The 21,338-nt window shown below is 45.7% G+C and overlaps 1 protein-coding gene across 5 annotated transcripts in view; it reads left to right on the top strand.

The window, feature by feature from the left end:
• The window catches only part of MLLT6 (MLLT6, PHD finger containing), a 733,108-nt gene that overhangs the window by 235,658 nt on the left and 476,112 nt on the right, over positions 1–21,338 (top strand). For all 5 annotated transcript variants that reach the window (XM_086924319.1, XM_086924320.1, XM_086924316.1 and 2 more), the window contains exons 6-7: positions 10,081–10,174; positions 11,498–11,605. In XM_086924319.1, the coding sequence (XP_086780445.1) occupies positions 10,081–10,174; positions 11,498–11,605 (202 nt within the window). The remainder of the gene's footprint in view (positions 1–10,080; positions 10,175–11,497; positions 11,606–21,338) is intronic.

Raw genomic sequence — 21,338 nt, forward strand, 5'->3', positions numbered from 1 at the left:
GGAAGTAGTCTGTGGGAGGGCGGCTCAGCTGGGAGGCGGGGCGCGTTTACAAAGAGCAGCACAACAACAAACAAAATGGCAGCGGAGCGCTGGGGGCTAACGCGCTACCACTGACAAAGTTACACAGGTACAATATAGTGCTATCTTAACAGAGCAAAAGCGGCGCTTTTAAAATCAGCAAAAATGAAAAGCGGCAGGCGAGGCAGAATGCAGGCAATGAGAGCACAACGATACCAACAGCAGGGGAGCGACCACTCGGCTCGAGAGCTGAGAGCGAGTCACAGCGCTAAGTGGGATTGGAGCGCTGGAAGTAGTCTGTGGGAGGGCGGCTCAGCTGGGAGGCGGGGCGCGTTTACAAAGAGCAGCACAACAACAAACAAAATGGCAGCGGAGCGCTGGGGGCTAACGCGCTACCACTGACAAAGTTACACAGGTACAATATAGTGCTATCTAAACAGAGCAAAAGTGGCGCTTTTAAAATCAGCTAAAATGAAAAGCGGCAGGCGAGGCAGAATGCAGGCAATGAGAGCACAACGATACCAACAGCAGGGGAGCGACCACTCGGCTCGAGAGCTGAGAGCGCAATCAGAGCAAATGCGCAGTTTAAATGAAACACAATTACAAACGATCGCGTGAGCAGTGCTCTAAAATCAAATGCACAGACAAGCCTAGAATGATTCCAACAGCCTGAGCGAGGTCGCGCTGAATGAGGCAGATATTAACAGTGGCGCTATGCGTGTGAGGCGCTGTAATACAAGGTAACAGCAGTCCTGTGTAAAGCGCTCTATAACGATACCAGGGAGCGTTTCAGCTGATGAACAGGAGGAGCGTGGTGGAGCGACCGTTCTGAAGCAGGTCCAGGTGGTCACAGTTAGGCTGGGAGAGAGGAAGGCTCGATGAACGTGGGTGGGAGGGGCAGCAGGGAGGCGGTAGTGTGGCTGAGGGGCGGGCCAGGGGATATCAACAACAACAAAATGGAGGGTCAGAGGGAAAGGCAGTCAAGGGCAGCAAAAACAGAAATACGACGAGTGAGCAGCACAATCAGAGCAAATGCGCAGTTTAAATGAAACACAATTACAAACGATCGCGTGAGCAGTGCTCTAAAATCAAATGCACAGACAAGCCTAGAATGATTCCAACAGCCTGAGCGAGGTCGCGCTGAATGAGGCAGATATTAACAGTGGCGCTATGCGTGTGAGGCGCTATAATGCAAGGTAACAGCAGTCCTGTGTAAAGCGCGCTATAACGATATCAGGGAGCGTTTCAGCTGATGAACAGGAGGAGCGTGGTGGAGCGACCGTTCTGAAGCAGGTCCATCAACAAGAGGATAACCTTCAACAAGAGGATAACCTTCAAACTTCTCACCCACGCACACTAGGCACTCCATAACACCGGATCAGCTTACCTCAACAGACGACTCAGCTTCTACTCCCCCACCCGCCAGCTCCGCTCCGCCGACCTCACCCTCGCCACAGTCCCCTGCATCCGAAGAGCGTCCTCCGGCGGCAGATCATTCTCCCACCTCGCCGCCAAGACCTGGAACACCCTCCCCACCCTTCTGCGGCAGACCCAAGACCTGCTGACCTTCAGAAAACTCCTCAAGACCTGGCTTTTCGAGCAGTAGCAGCATTCCCCACCCCCCAGCGCCTTGAGACCCTCACGGATAAGTAGTGTGCTTTACAAATGTTATGATTGATTTATAGTTAGCTCAGCTAACTATAACTGCTGAATTTCACTGGTTTTGTACAAGTAAAATATGACCGTAACTTTAACGTCCCTGTAACCTTTGATTTTGTCAAAAATTCAATTCCCCTACTATAACGTCCCTGTAACCTTTGTGTTTTCTGTGAATTTCAATGGTTTTTTAACTAGTAATTGCATTTGCAGAGTGGTAGTGAATGGGAGCTGGACCTCCAACAAGCTCTCAGGAAACCCGCTGTGTATGACTTACAGGAGGTACCAAGAGGGCTTCTTGGTCCCTCAGGAGTAAAGTGGACTTCATTCCCCAATCAGTTATCCACCATCAGCCGCATTTGCAGAGTGGTGGAGAAAGGGTGTGTGGCCTCCGAGCACCACTTAGCAATCCCTCTGTGTGGGAGTTACTGGAGGTAACCGGAGGGGTAGTTTGCCCCCGAGGACGTCCTTGGGGCCCAACTAACCCTGCTGCTACTTCAAGTGAGTCCAACAAAGCGGGATTGCTGACACATCATAGGAAGCCACGCACCCTTTCTCCACCACTCTGCAAACGTGCCTCCTGGCACACTGCTAGTAGGGGGATGAAGTCCCCTTGGCTATTAAAGGTCCTTGAGGGCAACTACCCCTCCTGTTACCTACAGCAAATCCCCTACAGTGGGTTTGCTGAGAGGTTTTTGGTGACAATACCCCCTTTCTCCACCACTCTGTAAACGCGCCTCCTCGCACACGACTAGTTGAGGGATGGAGTTCCCTTGGCTCTTGGCGGTCCTTGGTTGCCAACTAGCCCTCCTGTTACCTCCAGTAAGACCCACACAGCTGGACTGCTGAGAGGTCGTCAGAGGCCACGCTCCCTTTATCCACCACTTTGCAAATGCACCTCCTGGCTCACTGCTGTTTGGGAGATGAAGTCCACTATAGTCCTGAGGTGCTCAGGAGGCAAGGGGACCTCATCCTTCCACCAGCAATGCTTTGAGAGACACATTTGCAAAGTGGTGTAGAAAGGTGGCGTGGCCTCGGACCACCTCTCAGCAGTCCCACTATGTGGGGCTTACTGGAGGTAACAGGAGGTCTTGTTGGCTCCTAAGGACCCTCAGCAAACAAGAGGACTTCATCCACCACCCAGCAGTGCACCAGAAGGCGTATTTGCAGTGTGGTGTAGAAAGGCGGTGGGGCCTCAGCGATTATAGAGCTTTTTCCTTTTTTTCCTATTTTTTAGGAAGGGGGGCTGCCTTCCCTGGGACATTTTGGGCACAGGAGGGGGGACCCCAGACCCCTATTTTTTTTCTTTTTAAATGGGGAGGGGGGCTAGCGCGGCCCCCTCAATGGGCCAACTTTGGCCCGTTGACCCCCTCCCCCGGGGCATGGCCACCTTGTTGGGGACCGCGGGGGGAGCCTCAAGGCTCCCGCGGTCCCTGCCGACTTCCCGCCTCCTGCGGGAGCCGGCATGGCTATTGGACAGAGGGACCTACAAGCATGCAGCTCCTTCTGTCTACAAGCAATTCCGCTCCGCTTCTTGGAAGCGAAAGCATTTTTACTGCTCTCGGTTACATATACCGGAGCAGAGTTTGCTATGGCTTGGCAGGAGCAGTGCTCCTGCCAATCCATAGCAAACTACAATGTCGTGGTGGTGGGCACCCCGGGACATTGCTGGAGCTAGCCCTGGGGGAGGGTGGCGGTCCCCATCTATGGCTGCACAAGGGCGGGGCCTTGCAGCCCTCCTCCAACAAAAATTGAGCCTCGAGTAGGTGGCAGGCCCCTTGGGCTGCATGGGGAGGCTGGAGCCCCCCACAAATTAATATTTAATATAGCCGAGGGGAACTGGCGGTCCCCAGGGCAGCGGGGGATGTGTGCCCCCCACATTTATGTGAATTATCCCAGGGGAGGTGTGTGCCCCTGCATCCCCTTTGTGTTTAGCCTTGGGGAGGTGGTGTTCTCCGAACTGGCCCCCATCATTTTATTTGGTCCCGGGACCTGGCCCACCCGGGGTCCTAATTAAACAAACACGGAAACCCGCCTTTCATTTAAAAATAATGTATATTTTCAGCAGGATTCGCAGATCCACCGTGATTCCTACCGAAAACCTTTGGTTTTAAATGCTTCATTTGGCTTCGGTGGTCCCTGTGGAATGCCCTGAAGAGGCCTAGGGGGTCAGGGTATTTCTACCCTGCCCCCTTTTCTTTTTTTTAAAATCGTTTTTTTCTTGTGACTCACTTCAACGGAGTCACAAGATGGCTGCCCACACTTCCTGGTTTGAAGTTTTGGCACCCAATCAGATCTCAGGCAGGAGATCGGGAGGGACTGCGGATCCATCGCGGCCACAGTTGTATAGCTGAGAAATCTTTACATTTCTTAGCAACTACTGTACGGATTTACACCATTTAACAAAAAGGTCGCTTTCTGGGCAAACACTACATCTTTTGCTAATCTATGTGTTATTCCGTTCAGCTGTTCGAGCTGTAGCCGAGTTTAAAGTATCCTATGAAAATTAACATGGAGAAAAAGCATTTCGGGACCCCACCTTTTTTCGGCCCCTGGTTGACGGATCACCCTGAAATCTTCAAGCTAGCAGCTGAAAAGAGCTGCAAATTAGGTTTGCAAATTTCACGAACATTCGTCAAACTACGCCAAAGTTATTGGCAAATGAAAAAACGCTCCTCCTATGGAAACTGCATCCTAACTATAACTACCTACCGGTGACCGCCAGTAGGTCACATATATATGATCAAGTCCCAAGCTAGGAACGAAACGCGTCATGGCTGCCCTGTCTGTTTTGTACATGTAACTGAATAAACTGAAGGTATTGCAATTTCTGTGGTCCGTGCTCTTCATTGGTAACCTGCGAAAGGAACTACGAAGCGGAAGAGTTACGCTTGATATATATATATATACATATTTTGCAGAATTTAATTGCCTTGTCTGTACTGGAGAGTAGCTGGAAGGGGGTCTGCAGGTCATGATGAAATGCTTTGCTGAGTATGTGCGGGTCCCTGTTCTTGAAAAGGAACAGGTGCTGTAACTTGATAGATGCGCACTGGTAGAGCTGTGTGATTGGCCCAGCACTGGAAGAGCAGGGTTTTGCAGGACATAACTGAGGTGCACTGGCAAAGCTGTAAGTGAATTCGAATACTGGCGTAGCAGGAAATTATGCAGTACAATATCAAAGTGCACTGACAGAGGTACACGTAGGTCTCAGTACTACAATATTAGTGGACAGGTCTTCTGTAGATTGGAATGTACGTAGGCAAAACTGTGTATGGACGCTAGTGCTAGAATAATAGATAGAGAATGAGGGGAAAATTGGCCGAGTTTTCTAAAATAAAAGTCCTATACTAGAACAGTAGGGGCTTGTCATGGAGCTGAAGTCTGGGGATTTGTGTGTGTTTGTGTGTACCTATGTACGTACTCTGGAACAGCAGATGGGGCTGCACTTTAGGTATAGAAAGCACAGAGTATGTGTGTGTGTGCCCCCTCTCTTGTGTACCTGTTCCATTTTTTTGTTTCCATGTGGCCCATTTTGGGTCGAAGTCGACCAGACAGCAGAGCTGACTGGTTTGCTAACAACTTGGGGACATTCTGAAAGCTTCCCTGGGAATGCATTCTGCCCAGTGTTTACCATTGGCTTTGTGTTTTGTGACTCACAGTTGCTTGGTTTCTATTTCCTAGCTTTATTTGTTTTAGGCTCTCCTGCTTGAGTTCGTCCCTCCTGTTTAGCATGCTCACTTTCTGTAAACAGGTCTTTAAATCTTGTGCTTATCTTGTCACATTTGCTGTTCATTTAAAGACAGAGGTCAAACGCCAGGCTCAGTCTTCCGAATTAGCTTAGTGTTTGCTTTTCTTTCTCTGACTTCAAAGTGAGAAGATTTATGTGACAATCTTGCTGTAAAAGGAAAGACTTTTTTCGAGCACACAAAAAAATGTACATGTCTGTAAATTAACTGGTCAGATATTTCAGAATATATCAGATTTAGGAAAGCACAAATGAAGCACATTTTTTGTAATTCTGAAGTGTGGTGGAAACAAATATTTTAATACAGTCAAAACAAATCCATGATGGCATTTTGACAAATTATTGTTTGGGAACTGTATACTTTTATAAGTGAAACTGTACGTCTGTGCAAATGTAATGCTCATTTCAATTGAAAATGTGTTTTCTGTAATGGCAGTGCGACACCTCACCATGCATACTCCACACTGTGCCACTCCAAACTATGCTACTCCACACTACTCCACTTCACTCCACTATACAACTCTACCACTCTATTCCACTCTGTCTCTAAGCTTTGACATGCCATCCCACTCTACGACATGCCACTACACTCTGACACACCACTCCACTTTGCTCTATGCCCCTCCACTCTGCTCCCATTCACGACACTCTGTGACACTCCACTCTACAAAACGACACTCCACTCTAGTCTAATGACATGCCACTCCGCTCTACGCCACAACACTCTACGCCCCTTAACTCTACGACGTCTACTCCATGCTTCGACACTCCCATCTACGCCATTCCATTTTGACATTTGAATCCCTTGCACTTTACCCCACCCTACGCTGCTTTGTGCCACTCCACTCTACTTAACTCTACGCAACTCCCAATGTGCCACTCCACGTGATTTTATCCACTCTACGGCACACTTGTCCACTCTAGGCCTCTCCCCTCTTTTGCACTCTATGCATTCCACTCTACCACACTTCATGACACTTAACTCTACACCACTCCAGTCTACAACACTCTACTCCACTTGATGCCCTTCCACTCTACTCTGTTCCACCAGACTCTCTGGCACTCCACAAGACTCTACAACACTTCATTACATGCCACTCCACTGTATGACACTCGTCTCCACATCACTCCCCTTTACTCCACTAACTTTTAGCCATGCTGAAAAAGTCAGGTTGGTGTACATGGCTAGAACACACTGGAAAAGCCAATAGCTCTTGATATATGAATAGACTTATTGGCTTTGCCATTGCTTTTGTTGAACTGGGTTTTGGCATTACAGCTGTCAAAAATGCCTACTGTCTGTAATATAGCATGAGTAGGATTTGGAATTTCCCCTTTAAACCGCAGGCTTTTGTTTTTTTACCAACCTTTTTCAGTCATTGATTTGACATTTCTTCAGTCACATGTTTAATTTGCCCAGAAACTTCGCCTTCTCTCAGCTGATGCTTTTGGCTAGTAGGGAATTTGTGCAAGTTTATGTGGGACTATTTTCCAACTACAGAACTCCTGCCTGCTTGCCCCCATCACTTCTGCTTAGTCCATCAAATCTACCTCTCTATGTCGCTTTACACACATCCTCTCCATTCCTCTTTCACATGTGCCTCCGTGCTTACTGAGAGTTGACCACGAGGTGATAACCCAGAATTGGACCTGCTCCTAGATTCACTTCCTGTTGACTGCCCTGCTAGCCTGGCTCTAGTAAGCCGCTGCATAAGCAGAACTCTTTCTGCGGTGCCCTAGAATAAACTCTCCGGATGTCATTCAGGCCCGGTTCTAGAGGGTGGGCCGGGTGGGCCAGGCCCACCCAAACATGAGCCTGGCCCACCCAAACATGATCCTTGGCCCGAGCAGTAAATCTGCCACCGATCTACAACATCAATAAAAACTGTTCAGATAACTGGTGATTTACGATCCTGCTGCAGAGCAACCATTTGTCTGTTGGTAGTTTTTAAATGTAGATAAACTGAATTTTATGGGAATAGCTCAGTGGGTTACTACCTCTGTCACAGATATCCTTGTGTTACTTGCAGTTCAGAAGTTACCATCCTAACATAGGACAGTGACCAATGACCTGTCATCAAAGAGCTGCATACAAACGTCACTATTTTGTGTTGTGATATAGTTAGAACTTCTCCATTCTTTCAACATTCTAATTTTACTAAAAAGAGTTTGTTTGGGCAGTTATACCTTTTTATCAGTAAAGCCAACCACTGGAGTACTCTTTAAATCCTGAGTGTGTGCTTCTCCAGACCAAACCCTCGTAAAATATACTGCCCACCTGTGTGGATGACGTGATTTCTACACCTTGTAATCCTCATTGGCTTATGTGACATTCCCAGTAGACCGATTTATTGTCTCACTTTAAAGTGTGCTGTTATGTAAAGTACTGTGACACTCTACACTCATATGAGTAGCGCTATGCAACAAATGGAATGGATATGAGAGAGGGGCAACGGCAAGATGAGGAGCACTGGTGGAGGGTGGTAGTGAGGGAATCCGAGGAGGAGGTCATGGGGTGGGTGGCTATGGAGAGATGTGGGGCGCTAGTGGAGGGTAGCAGTGAGGAAAGCAGAGGAGGAGGTCACGGGGGGAGGAGAACTACAGAGAGTTGAGGGGCACTTGTGTAGGGTGCAGTGAGGGAAGCCGAGGAGATTGTCATGGGGTGGGGGAACTACAGAGAGATGAGGGGCACAGGTGGAGGGTGGCAGTGAGGGAATCCGAGGAGGAGGTCACGGGGTGGGAGAACTACAGAGCGATGAGGGGAGCTGGTGGAGGGTGTCAGTAAAGGAATCTGAGGAGGAGGTCTTGGGGTGTGAGGGAGCTACGGAGAGATGAGGGGCACTGGTGGAGGGTGGAAGATAGGGAGTCTGAGGAGGAGGCCAAGAAGGGGAGTGGCTACGGAGAGATGAAGGGCACTTTTGGAGGGTGGAAGTTGAGTTATCTACAGACAAAGAGGTAAAAAAAGAGGTCAAAAAGACTTTTGCACCAGCACTAAAGCCGACCGATTAGGACAACTGTGGAGCATACTTTAACATGCATGCTAATTACATTTACTGCTATATTTAATGTTTCAAGTTTGAAGGTGATTTTGCTATTATTTTTTACTGGGAATAATGAAAGTGGAACTGTATGATGGCTGATATGGGGCTGGGGCCCAAGGTCAGCTGTGAGATAAGGTGTAATGGAGGGGGATGGTAGAAAAGTGGATAATCAAGCCTGTAAATGAGTGCACTGCAGAGTCAGGGGTAAAGTGGAGGTAGTAATGAAGAGGGTTTCTCCCTGAAGGCTCGCACATAGGGAGCCCGAGTAGTGTCACTTGCTTGATACTCCCACCTTAGAAACCTCCACTTCCCATCAAAGGGACATTACATGGAAGAAAAGCACTTTTTGAAAGTGATAACATTTAGAAAGAGACTTGGAAAAGAGTGCGTTTTACTGTGCCTTGTAAGACTAAGGAGAGAAAGGAGGGCCCAGAAGCAGGCCTGGCTAGATATATAAGCGATAAATCGGGCCAGCAGTGGCCCACCCGAAAGTACCTTTGGCCCACCCAAATAAATATTCCTGGAGCCGGGCCTGCTGTCATTTGTGATCGTCACTCACTGCTTTCTGAGCATTATCAGGCTCCAGATATTGTGCCGTTGGTGTGCCTTTTCTCATGGCATCTTGCTCTATTAGGATTTCTGCGGCGTGTCTTCTCAGGCTTGCTCTTTACCCTCTGCATCAGTTCCGCCTCTTGCCCTTTCTTTCTCCTGCATTTGCGTCTACCTGCCACCCATTATTGGTCCTCTCATCGCTTCCCCTCACCGTGCCATCAATCCACTTTTTTTCCCTGCCAACTTTTCGACCTCACTTCCAATTCTCTTCCCCGCTGTTCCTTTCCCAATACCTATGCCTTTTTGGCTGGCTTTATTGTTCTAACGTCGTATATTGTAGCTAGGCCCACTGTCTTACCAAAGCCACTTCTATGGCCTTTCCATTTGCTGTCCTCCTAAGGTTTCCTCCTCTCCTCTTGCCATTTATCAAGCACAGCTCTCCTCATTCCACCTCTGATCCTTTCCTTCATCCTAAATCTTCCCTTTCCCTTTCCTTTTTCTTTTGTCCTCTGCTGCCTTGGTGCTTTCCTGCTAAATGGATATTTTTCCACAAAGGGCTTAATCATTGGGACCTCAAATGACTCTACATGGTCCTCAGCGAAGTGAAATTTCAATAAAGTGTTTTCAGCCTAGTGGCGCTAAGCACCACTGCAGCCAAGGGGTAATAGGATAGAATTGTGAGCTTCTTCTAGAAAGAGGGCATATGAACTTCCAGGTATCACCAATAATTGTTACTGCACTAAAAAATTGTATTTCCATACCCCAGCATCAACATGTGCGGAGTTTTTATGTAACTCCGCAAGTTCAACTCACCCCTGGTAATATGGTGTGATTCAAATAACTCTGCTTACTGTGCAAAATCCATGTAAGACACCACATAACATTAAAGTGTTGTTCCAAAACAAGGTTTTGCCTACATGAGGGAAAATAGAAGTTAGCTAAAAATCTAATGATCTTTTGTTTCCTAAGCACCTCGTTGTGTTACATCACAATGAAAATGTGTCCTCTTTCCTCAAAAACGTTCTTCATTTTATTCTAACCCTACATGTTTTTTCTTTTCTCCAGTGCCCAATCGGCTGGGCTCCTGTGTGAGGAAGAGGCCATGGAAGCGGACAATGTGAAGTACATTGGCTACTGCAAGTACCACTTTACAAAAATGGTGAGCATAGATTTGTTCGCTCAGTCACCGCACATTGTTTGTAGTGGTGTAACTTGGCAATGACCATAAACCTCCAAAGATGATTTTTAGTCATTGCAGATGAGCTGGGCAGAAACCCGTAATTTAGACCCTCATGTCTCAAGGTGCAGCACAAATCTCGTCTGTTCCATTACAGACGGGGACAACCCACACACAGGTCAGACTCAGTCCTGCCCCAGAAGAGACAGTAGAGACCCAACTGCCGCTTCAGTGAGTGCACAAGCAACCTCAGACCAGTCTCAGCCTTGTTTGACCTCGCCATTGAGACAAATGAACTGGGTGAGCAACCTCTGAGCTCCTGCAGTCGAACATGGAGAGTGTCTCCTTAGGTACTTTCAATCAACCTATGAAGAGAAGGCAAAGAACTGACATCTCAAATTCTCATTGTATGGGGACGAATGCTTGCAAGTTCTTCCAGTAAAGTATATTTCCACACCCAAGGGGTTCTTAGTAGAGGTGAGACTCTGAGACACTGTCCACATAATCTCTACAAAGTGAATATAACAACCACAATCATTCCTTTAGAGATTAAGGGGCTGGCAGCAATAACCCCTTCAACTGTCTGTTCATAGTGCTTACATGCATTCACGCACACACAAAACCCAGCATAATCAGATCCTTGGCAGTCATCTTGCAAGCACAGTACATCTACACAGGGCCTAACACTTTGAGAGTCTCGCTTTCAAACACTGATCATCATGTACACATATAGTGCCTAGCTGAATCAGAGTCTCCCTGGTGATCGGCCTATTCTAAATCTGAACACAGTGCCTGGAAACGTCAGGAGCCGTGACTGCCACAGGCCCATAAATAATGATTGCAAACACTATTGATTTTATATCTAGTCAGTGTTGAGCAGTCCCAGAGCTTAAACCTTCATTGGGCACATGTCAGCAACCACTGTGTATCCTACATATGAAAGTGCCTAGCAAACGTAGAGCTTGTCATCCAGTGAGATTGGAATAATACATGTAAATACTGCATGTCCTACATGTTGTCAGCACCTGATGCATCCAGAACCTTTCCCCCTTTGTGAATAATGTATATAAACACTGCCTACTGTAGACGAGCACAATGCCTGACAGAGCCATGCAAGATTTATCTGGTGCCTGGAATCACTCCCCATTGGAGAAGCATAGAATCATGCGCCTTACTAATAAAGTTTATGTCCCGTGAATGCTGCTCTTTGTCATCTGTGCTGCCTGATTCCAGAAACTCTTTCTTTTCCCAGAGGACATGTCATATTAATACTCTGCCCTTCTTCCTTCCATAACTTCTATATAGAAGACCTTCCGTCATCCCGGAGGCTGCCCCTATATTCCAGGGCGAAGGAGCCGGTCTGTTTCCCCTGCACAAGAGAAGCTTGTGATCCATCAGGATCGCCAGAAGAAGGTGATTTTTTGTTCTCTTCCATGGTTAGATGATGTATATTATTATGTGGTCAGAGTGGAGAGAATTTTAACTCGTGTACGGTATGGTTCCTTGATCAAACAGCGGTATAACCCTTGCTTCTAGATACATGGCTCCTTATCAAAGGGGTGAGGGGTGCTTATTGCAGAAGCAGTATACCAAGTAATATTTCATGCATAAGGAGGCCTTAACTGTGTAATGCGTGGGACAATCAAAGATTTTCTGGCAAGCAGCGTCAAGCGGTAGCATTATTTCTTGCTCGAGTGGGAGGTTTGTTTTCAAGTATATTCAGTCCCCTCTATTCTATACAGCGAATATCCCACTGCCGGCCAGGGAACTGCAGCACTGGGACACAACATAAACCTGGGAATCCTTTGCACAGCATGGCTCCAACACTGCTCAGACCTTGCCCCCACAGGGCTTGAGAAATGTGATTCCTTCTCAACTGGCAAGTGTTTGGTGGACTGTCACTCCATATACTCTTGTTTTCCCTGCGACTGCTTCACCGCACCCTCCCAAGAGCTGTCCGATTAAGTACCAAATACTTTAGACCTTTTCATCCTCATGTGTTCTGGGATTTAAAAAAGTAAAAGAGCAGAGTAAGTGCGCCCATCAGGTGTGCTGTTGTTATTGGTGTTACCGTGTACCACAGATCACTCCTCTGTGACTTGCCACCGGAACCAAGCGATTGGTGCTGCAGCAGGGCAGGCTGCAGAGTGCAGGAGGCACAGACCCGTGCCCACTTTCGCTACAAAGTACTAATTCAGTGATCTGACAGCGGAGCACACTTCAAGCCATGTCTTCTACTAGACGGTCTTTAGAAGGGACCTTATATTCTTTTACCGGGTACCTTTCTGAGGTGCTTTCTTCTGATTCTTGCTCTCTTTCCTGGCGAACGTGCTCTGATTTTAAGAAAATGCAGTCAAAGAAGGATGGCCCTTAATACCGTTGGTCCTCAGCACTGGCACAGGTAGAGTCACTTGAACCCCAGGGCGAAAGGCCTCAGACCTCCAGGGGATGATGGGAGGTGTAAAAAGCCTGACTTCTGAAACTTCTCAGGTGCTTTCCGATGGTGAAGCCTTTGCCAGTTACTGCAAACCAGTTAGCCATCCTTCTACTTGAGAGGATGCCTAATGAAGCAAAAGGGTCTGGTGGGTCTAAAGAGAAAAGGGATCAGAACTACAGTGAGAAAACTCAAGCGGGAGCTAGTTCATCGGGTTCGATCATCTGAGTTCTTCCCTTTGGAGATTAACCCTGGGTGCATTTGGGCCAAGCCCTTACAAGTAGGGTCCAGGCAGGCTGGGCAGCCATTGGACCCCTGACGCTCTACGTTTGAAACCACCCTACTCATACCACGCTGAGAGCGGGTTCTCCATATAGCCTGGCAAGCAGAAGGTAAGACCAGACTCTACTATATTTAATGAGTCCTCATCGGAGGTTTATTTTAAGGAGCTGTTGGTGAAGTTGAACCCAATGGCACAGGCCTACTTGGTTCCCGGTGTGCCAGTTTACATTCTGTTTCCCACGCTAAATCTTTTATAACTGACTTTAGCTGATGGTACCATCAATCCCACACAGAACCTGGAATCTCCAATTAATGCCTAAGGACACGAGCGTGAGGCTATGCCTCCTCTTCCAATACCATAATAACAAAAGTTTTAGGCATACACTGTCTGTCCAAGACCACCTTCACAACTGTAGCTCAGAAATTTAGGGGATTATTTATCGAGCTGATATGATGAGTGAGTGATAGAAGGCAGAACAAGATGATTTCCTTTACCAGTTCAGTCCTCTTGTGAAATATGCCTTAGACTTCATTGGCCTTAAACTGGCAGAACCCTCAAGTAACATTCGTCACCCTGTTCTGCAATATAGGAACGGACACAGGCTCTCTGCCATGCCGCTTAGCCCTGGGACCCAAGCCCTTTCTCTCCCATAGTGTTTCCATTCAGACTCGTTAGTCACAGAATTTTAGTTGCTTTTCTGATCGATGGTCCTGCCATGATCAATCCCCAACAGATCAAGGAAGAGACCTGATAAGTTCTCCAATGACTTCTTCTCTAAAACATTCGTAAAAGAGCGTAAGAAGCAGCATTGAATACCTCTCGTGGGAGGTGAAGAAGCCAGGAGGAGTGAGCTCTTTTCTTTCTCAGATATTGAGCACCCCGTCTTTATACTTGTTTACATCTGCGCAGAACGCACTATTCTGGTGGTATGTTCATGGATGGGCAGAATGTCCCCATATGTGGGCGGAGCCTTTCTGTTAGCATTATGGACCTCTCTTCTCTGTCTTTTGTTCCCAAATTGGTTCACATTGTAGAGAGGCAGATCACACTAAGTGGGCCTAGTGCCACCTCAATGGCTCAACAGGTTTTGAAGGGGATTGAGGCGCCACTCCAACCATGCTTCACTCAAATGGGCCGTCTGAGGCTTAAGATTAACCTTTGGGCACCCTGGTCTGCGTCAGAGCAATGTGCTTACTCTGCACACAGCCAGGAAATCCTTAGAACCAATATCTGAGAACGGAATAGTTTCTTCTTATTGAGCCCATGCAAAATGAAGTGAATCCTCTGTCCTGATTTTTGGACAGGCCCCCACCTGACTTAGGGAGGCATCCGGTGTAGCAAGTCTTAAATGAAACTCGAGTCTGATCATGTTATGTCCTAAGCATTGTATGTCAGTTAAATATTAGCCTATGCCCCTAGTGTACAACCACCATCCAGTCCGACATCTGATTCTTGATTTTGCTGTTTCTGTAAACAAACAAATAAAATGCTGTGGCTTCCAGGGGCCTGATACCGTTGGAATTGGAACCTGTGTGTTTTATTGTGGTCACTTTGGTCAAGCTAATGTTAGGATTCTGGTTCTCCACTCTTCAGAGACCTACACATTCCTCTCAATGATAAGGTGGTAATTCGTTCTTCCTTATGGTGAAAGCTGTCTTTCTTTATTTCTTTTGTGATCGATTTATGAGTTCAGTGGACCTTCAACAGCCTTGTGTAGTCCTCCAGTCTTGCATGTAGCGTACAGTATCGGCCACTTTTTATAGACCAGTTTTGTATAGCAAACGGTGCAAGTGTCATAAACTTTTCAGCTCATTCGGGGAAGCAGGCGTCTAGAGCGTCCATGGCACAAATGGTTCATTTTTTGCGGCATAAAATGGTATTTAGTAAAAGTTCTTCCTCCAGCTAAGGTAATTTGCCTGCATATGGTTAGAACCAATACTGTTTTCAGACCTTTTTCTCTAAGACTAATGTTCAGATGCCTGATTTAGTCAACATATTGGGTGAGGACTTTACTCCTGGCTTAGAAGTTCCCTCCCCCTCTTCTCCAGGCTGTTTTTAATTTTCTCATGTGTATGAAGTAAAACTGAGAGGGTCTGCCAGTCAGTGGAGGTTATTAAAAGTAGTAAACATTGTTCTGATAGTCATCAGCTCCGCTTTTCTCATTTGACCTACCTGCAAACTCCCTGCTATGTCTATCTGTGCCTCAGCTGGTTGATAACTGTTACTGTGTCTTGGCAGAACCAAGCTGGTGAGTTTCTCTCTTAAATAATATGGAGCCTGTGCTTTGTGCAGAAATGCGCCAGTTTCCTCCCTGTGGGCAGATAAGCAAAAGTATACAAGAAGGAAAAGCTGAGAGAATACCTATGCAGAAGTCGGTTCACGGAATAAGCGAAAGTCACAATTTTGCAATAATAATCCTCTAAGTTTAACCTATTTAATATATCTCCATCAATGTGCAGAATTTTAGAACATCCTTTTCTGTCAAAAAGATTTTTTAAACATTGCATAGCTAAAGCCAATATTTTCTGTTTCTTTGTTTTTTTTAAAGAACTCCAGTTAAAATTAAAAATAAGTATAAAGAAGAATCCTTTTTAGGTCTCGCCCTGGCGAAAGCACGCTCTCGCCGCGAGGACAGTAGCTGTCGGCTCAGCCGACAACGAGTGGAGACAAGAGCTGGCCACGCGCGCAGCATTGTCAATGGCAGAGGCAGATTCAGACGCGCGCCTTCGGATTGGGTCGCGCTCGTGAGCTTGTAACGTAGACAGCTCACGCGCGCGACCCAATCCCAAGGCGCGCATCGGAATCTTCCTCTGCCATGATGGTGCCCTGTCCACTCTTGCTCGGCGCGCTCCACGCTGCAGGTTGTGCTCGCTGGGTCTCTCTTGTGCGCAGCTCGGGCACTATGTGCCTGCCTCGTGCACGGTGCTACTTGCGCCGCAGACTGGGGTCACAGCGTGCACGCACGACACACAGAGGAGCGGACATGTGAGCGAGGACCATGCACTGTGCACAGAGCACACTCGAAGAAGGAAACCAGCACATGCAAGTACACAGGGCACTGTGCACAGATCACAGCCAGAGAGGACACTCGGACAAGGAAACCGGCACACACATGTACACAGGGCACTGTGCACCGATCACAGCCAGAGAGCACACTCGGAGAAGGAAACCGGCACACGCAAACTCCAGAAATCGGACCCTCGAGGGTGATCGCAATTGGACGACCGGCACAGGCTGCATCCATCTTCGTAGTTTGAGGACCGCCGCAGGCAGCACCCAAATTCAGAAAGAATTTGTGGGATGCAAAAGGGGACCCTCGAGAGTGCCTCCAGCCCCGGACATGGACCGCTCCCTGCACCTGGACACCGCGAAGGCTGCCACCCAAAAGCGGAGCTCCATAACGCCTGACCCTAAAATGGTCGCCCAATCAAGACAGCGCTAAAAGTAACTCGCGGTTAACGGGCTGCAGGCAACTCAAGGACATCCTGCAGTGGGCCAGAGAGAGCCTCGACCCTCCCTGATCTACAAGCTGGCACAAGGGGTTCTGCAGGCAGCTGTATTGTAGCCACTGCAGAGCTTTGCACTGCCTGCCCTTAAAATGGCTGCCCCGCCGACACAGCATCCGATTGCCAGAACCCCGAATCTAAAGGCCCACTCCTTAAGGTCACCTCTCAGACCCATGAGAGTCCAGACAGCCCCAGACACAGATCGCACCCCTCACATTGGCCAGCAAATGGAATACCATTAGGAAACCGGAGCGCGAGCTGCTCCAGAGCTACACAACGCCTCAAATTAAAATGGCCGCACAGTTAGGACTCTAATTGAATACTCCTGGGAAACGGATGGCAAGCAATTGTGTTGACATCCTGCACGGGACTAAGGAGAAGGCTCGATCCTCTCTGATCCTCAACCTGTCACTATAGGGAGATGTGCGAGGCGAGAGTGGCAAGCACAAACAATGTTTATATACCAATTGTAAATTAAAAAAATAAAATAATGCAAAGCATTGTCATTTCCAATGCCAGTAACTCAAACTTTAATGCTGCGAGACCTATTGCATTGCAAATGCTTGTTAACTCTTCCTTTTGGAAGAGAAAGCACAGGAGATGGAGTTTGATCAGCAGCAGTCTCTTAAGAGAAGAACTTAACCATGTGAATCTAAGGCAGCAAGCCACTCCGTAGTTCCCAGAAATAAGTGTAGTGTTGGTCAAATTAAAGAAAAGTTTTTCATCACTAAGACAGTATCCTTTCTCTTGAACTGTATGGCAAGCTTCCCCCTCATATAGGGCTGTGTGTAAAGCAAGGCAATGGAGGAAAGTCTGTAAAAAAAGATGTCAACAGAGACACCTGACTCGCTCACATGTCTGCTTAGGAGACAACAGTGTTTGTAAAAGGTATGAACTGGTTTAAAAGTAGTCTATTTTCAACTGTCTATAAAGAATGTACCACGTGAGAGCATCACTAAATCACTAATAGCCTCAAATATTGTGAAGTGAGTTCTAGGCCAACCCGGCCTTCCAAAAGCATGAGGTAAAGTATAACACTGTCCATCTGCCTCTGTACTATTAAGAAGTAGCCAAGCCTGTGTGAATTTCAGTATTGTTAATAAAGAAGTGTTTGATTTTAGTAATCTCTTTATTTTATTTTTTCACGGTATTACCAAAAAGGGACTTTTACTTGTAGGTTTTGGAGACCTCTTTTTACTTGTACGGAAATAATAGGGAAAAGATGGAAGGGACATTGTTTTCTCTATATGAACATCTAAAATCACTTTCAGAAGGATTGATTTTATGAGACACCCGATTATTATGAAATAAAGTGTAGAAGGGCTGATGGGAATAGAGGGCTTATGTCTCATTAATCCTTCTAGTCATTGTAATGGCTCGGAGGTTTATACAAATATGGAAGCTGTGTCACTTGCAGGCCTTGGAATATCTATTTGCCGGGTGGTCTACATTTTCAGAATGAGGATTTGTGTGTACTGTTTCAAAAGAGGTATATTTAGCTTGTCTTCTTTGACATTTTCCACATCGGCAGGAGGTCTGTAGGCCGGAAAGTACCTCTCAATCACCAGTCATCCAGTTTGTGGCGTTGAACCTTCCCTCATAAACAACAACTGCCCTGTTTCCTCACTGGTGGAAACCTGTGTTAGCATTACGAGCAGCTATCTTGATCATGTGGTCAGTTACCTGTGCTAGCAGAAGGACAGGCACTTCCTTTTACTTGTCCAGTGACAAGTGTTGTAAATGTTGTGATATCTCATGTTACATTTTACTGTTATTACAAGCTGTGATAGCTGGAGCATTGGAAGCCTTCATTAGAGCTACGACTGTAGTATTGACTTAATTTCTGATGCATCTAGTTTCGACCTTTTCTACCCGATGACACTGAATAAGTAGGGGTTGAATTTGTAGAGCACTTATGGGCTGATTCAGAAATTGAAGAATTTGTTTAAGTTGACCCATCAGGCATTTTCAGAATCCACTAGCTTATACAGTTTTTTACAATATCTCAGTCACTGGAGAGGCTCCTAAATGTTTTCAAAGAGAGGGAAAAACAGAGAATTGTCTTGCAAGATTTATACATTAATTCATGCATAAATATCTTCTTTTCATTTTCTACACCTCCATTTCGAACCACTAATGCCTTCTTAATTATTGTGGATAGTTTAAGGCACTTGTGTGGTCTGATGACCATCATTCGTTACCATGAAGTCAATCTGTCCTTCATTTTCATCCATTTCCTGAGAGGTGAGACATTCCACCTCTTGAACCTGAAACAGTAGCGATACCTGAAGAGATGTTGAAAATATCTCAATGATGTCACCCTTACCCTGCGACTGTGGTGAAAATCTTGTTCATCATCTTCTTAGGCAAGTTATTATCATTTTACTTTCTCTTTATTTCACTCTGAAAAAGCAGTGGGGCGATGCTCCTCCGTCTTAGCAGAGGAGCTGACACTGGACAAGAGTCTGGCCAAAAAAGAGAACGAGTCTTCTTTGCTTCTGTATATGGGTCTTGGAGAAAAACCCCATACATCGCTTTGCTCCTCTATGTGGTGAATTTGAAAGCAGTAGATCTACTCATAATTCCTGTTGTCAGATGATACTTTTTAACACTAGATTGACATTCTGTAAAGAGGGCAATCTTTTGGGCACTCTTTTGTTTGTGACAAAAGTAAGTACTGTTGAAATACATTCTTGGAGATGGAAATTAACAGATTAATTCTGCAAATTTTACAGCCGCCTTAAAAAGTCCATGATGCCATAAACGGCTCCAGATTTGAGATTTTAAATCCATGCAGAGCCAAAAGGCACAGCTGTTGTTCATGCATCGTTATATGTAGGCTCTACACTGCACTTTCGGATTCCATTGCAGGATACTTCCTTTAAGTGATAATTCCAAGATGCTGCCTTTAAGTGATAGTTCCAAATTCCTCTTTAATGAAGTTAATGCCTATCTCCATTTCCTGCTCTTTACTTTTAAGAGTTATTAAGGGTTTGTGAGCCCAGCTTCTTGTGTATGCCTATTTTTAATTCTATTTCGAGTCATTGAAAAATAAAAATAAATGTTTTCTTTTGACTAGCAATGTTTAAAAGATATCTTTTTATTTATTTGTCTTTAAAGTATTCCATGATTGTGTACAAAGGTTATTGTATACTTCAGTGAGCGAGACATGTATGATTTATTCCACCAGGGCATTATATGCTTAATAACACAATTCATGCGAAGCACTCCACTATATATTTCAATTGTTAGAAAGTCCATCAAATCATATAGGAGGCAATCGAGGCTACGTCTCAGGGATCACAAAAAATGCCCCATCCAATCGTCCGGTATAGAAAATGTCTTTGTTGTAATTTTATGATTACAATAGAAAATGTCTTTCATTGCATCATAAGTTATTTTGATCTTTACATTGGAATTCCAAAAGCAGCTGTACCTATGGGAAGTTAAGCAGTAACCTAGATAGACATAGGTAATAAATAAAAGCTGGCAGTGAGTGAAGTGTATGTTTTCTGATAATGTATACTTACTTGCAATACACTTACACAATATGTATTTGCTTATTTGTTCACCAGGAATTCTGTGATTCCTTGCAGATATGCATTTTTGAACAAGTAGCAGTATTTGCTTATTTTTCCTCAAGAAGCAGTTCTAATTTGTCCCACAAGGGACCAGCAATACCTGCTTGTGCAAAGATTGTATATTTCATGCACAAAGACCATCTAATTTCATGCATGGGAGATGCTATGGTTCCACACAAAAGGAGTGAGATTGGATCACTGCCAAGGTAAAATTTGATTAATAACAACTGCACTTATGATGGGTATGCTATTCAGCACTTAGGACTGTGTGATAACATACCAGAGGTGCTGCCATGTGTGTTAGAAGCAATGTATCATTTACTTCTGTTATGAAGCATTGTAAAAATGTTAAATACCATGTAATGTCTTATGCTTTCTTTACTCCTTCGCTACTGGAACGTTTCTGAAAACTTCTCCAGAGGCCACTGATACTTGGGACCCGCATCATGGAAATCGATCTCATTATTCCCTTGGGTCATATGGCGAATGTGCCATAGGGCCCAGAAGGGGTTAAATAACGGGCGCTGTTATTTCAGATTTCCTCCACAGAGGGACAAAGAACACTGTTATGTTACACAAGGTGTGGCATAATTTCCAACACTAAAAAACAATATAATTGCTATATAACGCAAGGAGGAATGTAAATTCCTACACGAGCATAGTCTCATTTATTTCATTTTTTGCTCAGCACATGTGTATTGTGTGTTTCTGCTGAGCATCGTAAATATGTATTTTGCACAGGTGAAGGTTGACCGTTAACCAGCGCTGGAAGATATGCTGGTGAAGAGACAATACAAGTCGCAGTCCGCAATTATTCTTCAGAGATGTGGGAGTTATAGTGATACCTTAAGTGCAAAAAAGTGCCCAATTGGGGTGTAGTGGAGATGGGGATATTCCTCAAGTTGAGGAACTACTCTGGAGGAACACAGCAGGCAGGCGGCAGACCGGTCAGTTAATGCGAGTAAGGTGCAAGAGCGAAAATGCTTCTTCTGGAGGATCAGGAGATTGTAGATAACAAGGAATTTGACGGCATATTTTGTGATTAACTGAACAATTATACCGCTGTTCTGTTTGTTTGCCATTAAGTTTAATCCATTTTGTGGAAAAAATAAGAAAGTGATGGATGGAATTCCTGAATTAATCTCAGCTACTAGTAAGTTCTCTGTACCACATCGGCACAGTGAGCGTTATGTTTTATTTTATTAAACCTGTGTCATTTCTAGCTATGTATGTTATGCAATGTATAGCAGTTTTGCCATACTAAGCTAAGTATGCTTTGTTTCAAATGATTGTGTCATTTCTATCACCCTACATGACATTCTTGTACAAGCTTTGTATAACC

The sequence above is a fragment of the Lissotriton vulgaris genome, chromosome 5, assembly GCF_964263255.1.
Source record: "Lissotriton vulgaris chromosome 5, aLisVul1.2, whole genome shotgun sequence".
Lineage (NCBI taxonomy): Eukaryota > Metazoa > Chordata > Amphibia > Caudata > Salamandridae > Lissotriton > Lissotriton vulgaris.